This window comes from Gossypium raimondii, chromosome 9 (assembly GCF_025698545.1).
Source record: "Gossypium raimondii isolate GPD5lz chromosome 9, ASM2569854v1, whole genome shotgun sequence".
NCBI classification, from domain to species: domain Eukaryota; kingdom Viridiplantae; phylum Streptophyta; class Magnoliopsida; order Malvales; family Malvaceae; genus Gossypium; species Gossypium raimondii.
The window spans coordinates 23162388-23173861 of NC_068573.1; the positions used below are offsets into that span (position 1 = coordinate 23162388).

Consider the following 11474-nt stretch of genomic DNA (forward strand, 5'->3'; position numbering starts at 1 on the left):
TTATGTCAATTAGTGCTAGATATAAAACGAGAGAAAAAAAGGTGAGACCATGATTGGAATTAGGTTTGACTAATTAGTCAGATCAATTAGATTTAGAACTAATTGATATATTATAGGACAAAAAAATTGAAGTGATTTCTAATCCAATGGATTGAACTATGGTAAAAAATTAATTGAATTGATTTTTACAAATTTTTAATAATTCTTAATATTATTTAATTGAAATTCAAAGGACGGACGAGATTTGAGGCAAAGATTTAGTATCGTTGTTGACAAGTACAGGCGAAAGTTTTGGTCAAAATAAGCGTTATGCCATAAACTGACAAGTAAAAATGGACAAGAAAAACCAACATGGACCATTCCAATCGATTTTTGACTTTAATTATAAATAATTTCCATTTATGAACTTGTAATTATCATTCGACTCCTTCAATGGACACAAGGAATTGGGCAAACTGGCGTTTTAATCTTGTTATCTCTTAGTATTTTTAGCCTCATTATCTGTTAATTTAAACATTTGCTTATTTCAAATGCTCGATGTATATTACCAAAAAAGTAAAAAAAAAGAACACTTGTGATTAATTAAATGGATATCGATGCTAAGTATGAAATGATACAATTTTCAAACATTCCCATTTGCAAATACAGTCCCCATTTCTTCATATTAGTCAACATTTATCCACTCTAGATGAAATATATTATATATAAATCAAGGGCGGTCCTAAAATATCAGCTCACCAAAAACGTTAAATTAATGTAATCCCATCTATTATATTCATTTCTAATTCCGTTATGACCAGATCCAAAAATAAGAAAATATATTGATGAGACTTTGACTATATATTTAACGACAAAATTGTTATTCTTATTGTTGTTAAGATGGGTTTATCCTCCTTCTTACGCCCTCTCATTGTCTTCCTTATCTTCATAATCTCAGTGTTGGCCATTCAGATCACTCCTGTTTCTGCAGGTTTGTAATATACTTTAACTGGATCTATAAAATTTTCATTTATGATTTTATTTTCTTGCATCTGTCTTTTATCATAGGGTAAAACATCATAGTAGATTTTATTTTTATTTTTTAAATTGTTGGATGGACCTTTCTTGGTTGCATAGATATTGAGCATGTTGGGGTTAATGAAAATGCAGAATTGAAGGTGAGCACACAGCCACAAGGTGATAAACGCATGCCAAATCCACCACCAACTCCGGCTCGAAACATGCTTAATCGTATTCATCTATTGCTCATAATTACAATACCAAATGGTCATTTACTACTCTATGTATGGCATTTAAGTTTGCAATTAGAGTATGGTCTTTTTCATTATCTTGTGCAAAGGGGGATGATGATACGTCTATCGTTTACATGTTGATTGTTGTTCGAGTATTGTGCTAATTTATGAGATGGATGATTATTTCATTTTATGTAACGATTGAAAATGAGTTTTTTTAAAAGAAAATATAGATTCATGAAAAAGAAAAAAGAATAAAATTCAAGTTATCATGTTTACTCTATGCATCTGAGCCTAGCTCCTCTTCATGTCAAAGCATAAGCAGTTTTATTAGCCCAACTACAGGAGAATAATAGAGAAAATCTTTAAATAATAATTTTGAATCAGAAGCATCCAAATGATTGAGGAAAATATTATAGCAAAATTCATGATGAAAATAATTTCGTTAATCTCTTAATGGTTGAGGCCAAGCCCAATCAACGCACTGAGGAGCTTGTCCATGGGCCTAGGGAGTAGAGTGCCTCATTCGTTACATAACTAAGGGTATGTTTAAGTATTCAAATTTTTTAATATTATATTTTTAATGTGTTTCATAGTCTACATTAAATTTTATTTACAAATTTCTTAACAAATTACATTTGGTAGGAATTACCTTTTTCATTTTCTTAAAAATAAAAGATTCCAACGATTGTTTTTATCTTATATCCAAAATTACCGATATAATATAAAATATTATTTTCTTTTGAACCAAATTTAATCAAACACTATAGGCCTAAAAGAGGACTATATGTGTCCCTATCAAGACTACCTTGTGTTTCAGACGGTATTACAGAGTTGATTTTGATGTCATGGTCGACCTCGCCTCTTAATTTGCTATTTGATTTTGTTAGGATACCGGATAATATTCTATACAATTGTAGCTTTAATATTTAACACATATTAACACCAAAGTTAAATTAGGAATACCAAAAATAAATGCGGATTAACCTAACAAATTACTATTGAATATCAAATGCGATAGAATAATTACTATTGAATACCATTTTGGACTTTGATGTTTCAAAATAATTTGAATTAAAATGAATGCATCAATACCAAACAAAAAGTATTGATACCCTAGTCAAAGTATCGATACATTATCTCTGTATTGATAAGATTTTTAGGTTCGATGTTTTGAAAATTAAAAAACTTTTGTCAATGTACCGATACCTTTTTTTAAGGTGTCGATACCTTATAGACAAAATGTAAAAAATCTGCATTTTTGGTACTTATGTCATGCTAAGTTATCAACTTACCCAAATGATGCTTAAATGCACACTTAACCCTACACAAAGCCAATCCAAAATCATACCAAATATTGCATATATTCATTTCCAAAATCAATAAATCCAATCTGCCTCAATTTGACACCAAATCAATCCAATTCAGATTCATAATAATAAATGAAGTCTAGGTGGATTCTTTCCTAGATATTGTTTCTCTCATTGGTTATTATTCAATTATTTTCCTGATTTATTCTCTGTTGAGTTCTTTAGTTAAATTAATTTAGTAATTTTAGTTTAAACCAATTACTCCAATTTGTCGACAAAATAATAGGAAAATGGTAATTAGTAGTACTTTTAGATCTCATGATGCACTTGCCTTTGTCGTATTTCTAGTTAGTAACGTGGACACACATCAAGTTTTTGGAGCCATTGCCGGGGACTGAAATATTAAGAACACTTTATTTCTATTAATTTAGTCATTTCTATTTTTTTGTTTTAATTAATTTTTTTACATTTTAATTTGTCTTTTGTTTGCTTCTGGTAGATTCTTTTAGTTTATGACTAGAGGAAATCCGTCGAGACCATTGCTTTTTGATAGTAAAATTGAAAGTATTCCTTGCAGAAATCGTAGAGAGGTTAGAGAAGCAAGGCAGAGTCGACGGAATATAGTAGACGAACAAGAGAACAACAATATTACTAAGGAGATGGGTGATAATCAAAATATTTAGCTACCTCCTGCAAACCCTGTTCCTCGTACTATGTACGATTATGTCAAACCTACTCTAATTGGGGCTGAATCGAGTATTATGAGACCTACCATTGCCCCAAACAATTTTGAACTGAAGTTGAACACTACTTAGATGGTACAACAATATTTTCAGTTCGATGGTTTGCAAGATGAACACCCCAATACTCATTTGGCCAATTTCTTAGAGATTTGCGACATTTTCAAGATTAATGGCGCCACTGATGACGCCATTCGCTTACAGTTGTTCCCATTCTCGTTGAGGAACAAAACAAAATAATGGTTAAACTCTTTACCACGAGGTTCCATCACTACATGGGCTCAACTGACCGAGAAGTTTCTCCTGAAGTACTTCCCACCGACTAAATAGCTAAGTTAAGGAATTACATTTCTTCCTTTTCCTAGATCGATTTAGAGACATTATATACTGCATAGGAGAGATACAATGACTTATTAAGAAGATGCTCTTATCATAGGTTACCCTTGCAGTTACAAGTTCAAATCTTCTTCAATAGTTTGAACCCCCTCAACTAGGCAATTAATTGATGCAGCAGTCGGTGGAACATTGAATAATAAAACACCCGAGGTAATTTATGAGTTTATAGAGGAGATGGCACTGAATAATTATAAGTATCAAGTCATGAGGACGAAACCAATAAAAGTAGTCGATGTTTTTAATCTAGATGTCGTCACCATGTTATCAAACCAAGTAGAAGTACTAAATAAGAAAATTGATGGTTTATATTTTTCCACGCAGGTGAATCTGGTGATGCAATATGATACAAATAGAGATGGAATGAATAATCCAAAATGTTTACCCTTAAGTCCTAGCACAAAGAATGAACAAATCAATTATATGAGTAGTAATTTTACACCTCAAAATAACCCGAACCATCCCAATTTTTCTTGGAATGGTCAAGGAAATCAAATAGCACAACCCCCTTCGGACTTTCAACAACTTTATTAGCAAGAGAAGAAGTCGAACTTTGAGCAGATGTTGGCAAAATTTATCTCGATGTCAGAAACTCATTTTCAAAACACTGAGGCAGCATTGAAAAATAAGCAAGAATCAATTCAAGGACTCAAAAATCAAATAGGACAGTTTTCTAAATTAGTTTCAGAATGACCACAAGGTAGCTTGCCTAGCAATACTGAAACTAACCTAAGGGAGCAGCTTCACACAATTACTGTTTGGGATGTGGAAAGGTTAGTTGAACATGAACAAGAACCGAGGCAAGAAGATGTGGTGAACAATAATGAGGTTAAGGAAGTAAGAAAGAGCAAAACCCGATTGTCAGTGAATACAAACCTTGAGTGTCATATCCTAACACGTTGAAGAGAGACCACACAAACGAGCAATATGGTAAATTCTTAAGCTCTTAAAAAATTTACACATTAACTTACCATTTGTTGAAGTTCTTTCGCAGATGCCAAATTATGTCAAATTCTTAAATGAGCTGTTAACAAACAAGAGGAAGATAAACAACTCATCGACTATGGAGCTTAATGTAGTTTGCTCGGCCATTCTCCAAAATAAACTGCCCAACAAACTTAAAGATCCAAGGAGTTTTACTATTCCTTGTCTCATTAATAGTTTAAATATTGAAAATACTTTGGCTGATTTAGGGGATAGTGTTAATGTGATACCTTATAAAATGTTTAAACAATTTGGTCTTGGGAAACCCAAACACAATAGGATGAGTATTCAATTAGCGGATAGAACCATTAGATATCCTAGAGGTACTATTGAGGATATACTTGTGAAAATCGATAAATTCATATTCCCTTTTGACTTTGTTGTGTTAGACATGGATGAGGATAGTGAGGTACCTTTGATCTTAGGTCGACCCATTTTAGCCACTATTGGGACTATTATCAATGTTGGTACGGGTGAACTTGTGCTTCGTGTAGGTGACGAAAAGATTATTCTCCAAGCACGTGATTCTGTGAGAGTCTCTAGTGAGCAATATGATTTTAAATGTTTTGTTAATGTTAGTAACCATGTGGCTCAACGTTCTATGCAGAAAATCCCTTGTGAAAACATATTGGAGCCATGTTTCAGTAAAGGTGATAGAAACAAAACAACATATGAAGAGCGAATGGTACAACTCGATGAACTAGACGAATGGCAAATGCATGTTAATGAGAAATCGAGAAAACACGATGAAGACACAAAGTAACGTCGTAATGTACAAGTGATGAGAATGAACCAATTTAAGGTTGGGGACAAAGTACTGCTAGACAAATCAGATCCACGAATCTCCCATTCGGAGCTTGAGTCAAATAGATCGAACTCATTTACAATACTGAACGTCTTCCCATACGATACAGTCATGATAACACATTCTGTGTTCGGCATATTTAAGGTAAACAATACTCGACTCAGAACTTATCTTGATATTAAAATTGATAACAATAAATAGAAGTTTCGGCTTCGAGAACCACCATAACTGTGGGCGACTAAGGTAAAGTCGAGCTTAGACTCTAAATAAGTACTTTTCGGGAAGTAACTTGAGTGTTTAAATTTTGTTAATTCTTTTAATCTTATTGCATGTTAATTTAAAATTAATTAAACTAAAATTTTAAAAAAAATGTTTTTGAACCACACGGCCAAGACACATGGGCGTATCCCAGGCTGTGTGCACAATAGGGTATTCTATAGTGAGTTACAAGGCCTCGCAACTAGACACATAGGCATGTCCCAGGCCGTGTTCATGTTGGAGCAAATGATAGAGAGTTACATAGTTTGACGACATGGCCATGTAGGTCTTACAGCTTGGACACATGGGCGTGTCCTGGGCCGTGTGAGTCTTGGGACTTAATTTTTCCAATTTCGATGGTTACACGACCTAAGGTGTGAATATTGGAGTTAATTTTTTAAATTTATTTACAAGTCAGTGAGTTACACGAGCCATAGACACAACCGTGTGCAAGACACGACTTGTCACACGGGTGTGTGTGAGACATTGTGCCCCGTACGGCCTCACACACGAGCGTGAGAGAAATGAAGGAAGATCACAAATGGCATAGGCACAAAGGCATGTCTGAGGCTGTGTAAAAACTGGGCTTAAATTTTGAATTGTACACAGACTAATAAAGCTTGACACGGGCATGTGATATGGCCGTGTGGCCCAACATGGTTCTAAACACGATTGTGTCCCTAAAAAACCCTAATGCCCTCTTGTTTTGTCATATTCCTCCTAATCCTTTCCCACACAAACCCTAGCCCCCATCAACCCCCCTTTTTCTAGTTCGAACACCCTCGTCCATCCCTTCATCACGCCTTTCATCCCGTTCCCCATCGCAGTAGTGTCCTAACCCTTCATTCTTTCCTTTCTTTTCTTCTATCCCTCGACAAATGTCCCCTCTCCCCTTCATCGCACCACCATCCCCGATTTTCCTTCCCTTTCCCATTCTCCCTTCAACGCTGCAACCTGCCCCTAACCTTCCCCTTTCTCATTCCTTTTCCCCCTTCACCCCCTTCACCTTCGTCTGTCCACCACTCACGCACAAGCCGCCATATTTATTTCTCACTGAAGGCAAACCGCCACCCCTATCTGCTTCTTACCAAGTCTATCCCCCATCCCACACATCCCCGTCGTCGTCCTTTCACCGTGGACCACCACCGTGTGCATCTCCGTGTCGCGAGCGTCCCCAACAACCATCGTTTTCTCCTTCACTTATTTTATTTATGTATTTTTATTTATTTTTATTTTATTTATTATTCTTTTTATTTCTTTTTTATTGTGATTTCAATTACTATTTTGTTTATTTTCTTTTGGTTCTTTTTCATATTATTTTTATTATTTTCATTCATCATTTTAATTATTATTATTGAGTTTTATTATTTTTATACTTTTAAGTGGTATTAGTTTTTAGAAAGTTGGGATTATTGTTAGTCTTATTTTAGAATTGTGTTTTCTATTATTATTATTATTATTTATTATTATATTCTTAATGCTTCTTTTATGTGAAGTTTGGATTCAAATATTTTTAGTTGAATGTTCAATATTGTGATTCTATATTTTAGTTAGATTTGACTTTCGTTTTGTGGTTATTTGAGCTGATCCACTGTGTTGATTCGCGCGTTTATGTTGAATGCTAGAAGAGTTGTTTGGTTATCTATTTTTTAGGTACATCATGACAAACACTAGATGGAAATTTAAGGTCGTCTTCCCCGCTTCAAAAAAGTGAAAGACTCCAAGTGCAACCTCTTCCACGGGCCCTTCCACCGATGCACGCCATTCGTGTCTGTAATTTTCACAGAGTCATCAAGAGGACCTATATCAGTATCTCCGACAGTGACCACTGGGATTAGGCTGTTGTATTGATTTGGTGGCTTTAGAGTAGATTCATTTAGCTGGTAGAGTCTGCACACTGATTGCTACAACCCCATGGGACCGATTTTTCTCCGTCATTGAACCCACATACTCAGAGCTTACCCTCGAGTTCTATTCGATATTCTTCTTGCAGCACATGATGTCGAGCCATGATGAGTCACGCACTATTTCTTTCAGAGTCGATGGTACAATGCGTCATTTGAGCGTCCTAGACTTTAGAGTTGCCCTAGGACTCTATACTGAGGAGTTCATGAGTGCTGAGGGGTTCCTTGATTTATACCGGCACATCCATATTTTTTGTCTCTATGCTGGACAAAGCTTGCGGCTAGTATGATGCCCTATGAATCGAGTCAACCGAAGGCTACTTCCCTACATCTGGCCTTGCACTATATTGGTCCACACATTAACCGATCAAAGAGAGAGCGTTGGGGTCGTTGGTACATTCGACGCTCATTTCCTTTAGAGCATGGTGATGGGGCACATTTTCGATCTTGCTTACTTCATCATCCTTGTTTGCCGCCATCAGACAAAATGTAGTAGAAAGGGTCCTATCTTCTTAGGCCCTTATGTGACTCACCTCGCACAACATTTCAACCTCCTCGACACTCATGAGCATCCTCCTCCTTCACACAAGTTGGACAGATGACCTGCAGGGATTATCAAGTATGAGTCATATGAGGATGATCGAGCGGTTGTATGGAATGGATCCTCCTCGATACCGATTATCTCCTTTTGATCCTTAGGATGAGCATGATAACTTCGCTGATGATGTTCCTTTCCACCATGAGGATACACCTCCTCATCCACCTCAAAGTCACCCTACTAATTCCCCTACTGCTACTTTAGCGAACCTCTTCGAGTGGTTCACTCGTTTCGAGTGGCACAGTTTTGAGCAATTTGACAGTATAGATGGGACTTTGCAGTAGATCTATCAGCATCTCCACATTTCTTCTTCTGAGCCAGCGTCTCACGATCTCAGTGCCTCTCACAATGAAGATCGTTGGTTTTATTTTTGTTCTTTCAGCCTTATTTTTATTTTTTTAGTTGTTTTATTCTTATTTTTGAGACTTCTTTATTTTATCTTCTTTCGAACTATGTTTTTATTTTTATGGGTTTTTCTAATTGAGTTTGTAACCTCTTAATCTTCTTCATTATTTGTGTTTATTTTCTTATTAGTTTGCTCGGAACCATACATTACATTTTCATTTGCCTACAATTTCGGTTTCCACTATTCTGGCGATTTCATCCATATTCAGGGCAGTTTCAATTTTCTCCCTCTCTTATGATATTCTGCTTATTTTGTGCTTATATCTGTTTGTACATTGAGGATAATGTACATCTTAAGTGTGGGGAGATTATTTATATAATTATTAGAAAATCTCTGAATTATTTATTGTATTTAAGCAATCTTCTCATACTTCTATTAGACTGAATTGTTATCAGTTTGAGATTTTTATTGATGTTGTTTTCAATTAATTTGTAGATATTTCTGCATCTGTTGATTTAAACTTTAAGACATGAAAAAGTCAAGCATGATAAGTATTTTTTCAGAAATAAAAATTTTAGGTTGTTTCCCTAAACTGAGGTATTATCTTGAAGTTTTAAATTTGCAAGTTTGACATCAAAACCATAATTTTTTGTTATTCTAGAACTTGATTTGTTATTCTAGAACTTGCTTTGATTATGCACGTCGAGACCGTACCTTTGATTTGATATACTTAGATGATAGAAGCAGTTAGGTTTTAACCCACTTAACCTGTAAAAAGCCTACCTATTGAATTATCCCTTAGTGAACCTTGTTGAACCTAACACACATTTTCTTGATTAACCCGTCAATGTTAACCCATAACCCATTTTTTCGTTGTGTCTCTTTCCCATTTTATTGACTCCCGTTTTTGTCGAAATTTGATTTGGTTAGTTGCCTAACTATGCTCCTTGAATTGTTGAATTTATTTTATTGTTTTAAATATATATATTGATTAATTTTTTGTTGATTGAGCTTGAACAGTTAATTTCATTTTTTATTGAGAAGCTCATTTTTTTTCTTGAATAGTATTAATTGATGCACTTTTCTTTAATTCAGCAATTCCTTATTTTTTTTTCTAGTTTGATAATTTATCAACTTGATCTCGATTATAACCAGCTTTTCTAGCCTTTTTCCACAACCTTAATCTAAGCCCCGTTACAACCTCTTAAAAACCTTTTGATTGGTGTGTCATATCATTTTATAGTGGTGGAGATTTGATTTTCAAGCAAACTTATGGTAATGACATTTCTTGTTCGACTGTTGAGTGCATATTTCTTGAAACTTAAACACTTTGAGTGAATCTTTAGTGAGGATGTCAATTCTTGTTGATTTTGAATTAAAGGTAATTACTTAAATAAGGGGAGACACCTATGCTATCGTGCTTTAAAAAATTCAGCTTGGATTGTTTGAATCTTTAGTGCCCTTTTAGTTGAATTGTCAATGCATAATTATTTGCGAATTATTTTGAGACATTATTGATGAGAATTACAAGTTGGGAAAGATTAACTTTAATGTGAGTTGAGGATTTTGCTTGAGGACAGGCAAACTCTTAAGTATGGGGATATTTGATAATTGATAAAAGTAACATATTTTAGTTTCATTCTTAATGCATTTTTAGATGATTATTTATGCAAATTAGTGAATTTTATGCGCATAGTCCTTTAAATTCATGTTTCTATACTTAGGAGAGTATTTGGGAGCAAAAGGAGAAAAAATCAGACAAAAATAGCAGATTTTAAGAGCCATAAGGGCTAAGCCTTCCCACACGGGCTGAACACACCGCCGTATAAGCCACACGAGTTGGACACACGGCCATGTGCCAAACCGTGTCGATTTTGCGACTTGTATCCCAAACATATGGAAAACGTAATTTTTAGGCTTTTTGGGCATTCTAAAGTCTATAAATACCACATATAAGAAGAGAATAGGGAACCATTAGAGATTGTTGAAGGAAACAACTCGAAGAACACCATTGGAGCCAACTCTAAAGCAGATTTCCATCAAGATTGAAGACCTTCTTTTAATTACTTTTGAAGTTTTTATGAGTTTCTTTATTTCTTGTGGTTATTTTGACTTTGAGATGTTTTTATTCACAATTATAGACTAATTCCCTGGATACCTAGAGAATATGAACCCTATGATGAATTCTATTATTTGATTTCTATTTTACGCGATAAATACTTGATTCAGTTATGTGTGCTTATCTCTTGTTTTAATATTTTCGGGATATTAATTCATGTTTAATGTGCTTAAATTAAAGGAGTAAAAGTTCATGTTTAAGAGTAGATCTAGCATAATTGAGTGGAGTTGCATGCAATCCTAGAAATAAGACGACATAAATATACCGAATTAGAGTCAAATCTAATAAGAGAATCCATAGATCGAGTTAATACGACAATAAGGGTCTCAATTAGAAAGAAATTTCAATTAATCAACCTAGAGTCAGTTGCTCTTACTCTCGAAAGAGATATTAGCATAATTTAGGGATTTCTACGAATCAATATACCAAGTGAATAAATCATTTAATTTAGATTCATAATAATATATGAAGTCTAGGTGGATTATTTCCTAGGTATTGTTTCTCTCATTGGTTATTATTCAATTATTTTCCTAATTTATTCTCTGTTGAGTTTTTTAGTTAAATTAATTTAGTAATTTTAGTTTAAACCAATCACTCCAATTTGTTGCCTAAATAATAGGAAAACGGTAGTTACTAGTACTTTTAGTCATCGTGGATACGATATCTTTACTCACTGTAGATATGATATTTACCGATAGGTGCACTTGCCTTTGTCATACTTTTAGTTAATAACATGGACACACATCAATGACAAAGCACATTTGAACAATGTGAGTTAACATATA

The 11474-nt window shown here is 34.4% G+C and overlaps 1 protein-coding gene across 2 annotated transcripts; it reads left to right on the forward strand.

Annotated features, from left to right (window-relative positions):
• Positions 1-807: 807 nt before the first annotated feature.
• LOC105797857 (uncharacterized) lies at positions 808-1515 on the forward strand. Of its 2 annotated transcripts, none has more exons than XM_012627757.2 (2): positions 808-970; positions 1150-1515. In XM_012627757.2, the coding sequence occupies exons 1-2, from the start codon at positions 880-882 to the stop codon at positions 1371-1373; spliced, it is 315 nt and encodes a 104-aa protein (XP_012483211.1). In that variant the 5' UTR covers positions 808-879; the 3' UTR covers positions 1374-1515. The 2 variants fall into 2 exon arrangements, with proteins under 2 accessions (XP_012483211.1, XP_012483210.1); XM_012627756.2 differs by having other exon boundaries at positions 814-970; positions 1117-1515.
• The last annotated feature ends 9959 nt before the right edge of the window (positions 1516-11474 follow it).

Excerpts from the sequence above, each read along its gene's own strand:
- LOC105797857 (XM_012627756.2), top strand. The coding sequence starts at position 880 with ATGGGTTTATCCTCCTTCTTACGCCCTCTCATTGTCTTCCTTATCTTC. Across the intron at positions 971-1,116 it reads GATCACTCCTGTTTCTGCAG|ATATTGAGCATGTTGGGGTT; the intron begins GTTTGTAATATA and ends TTGGTTGCATAG.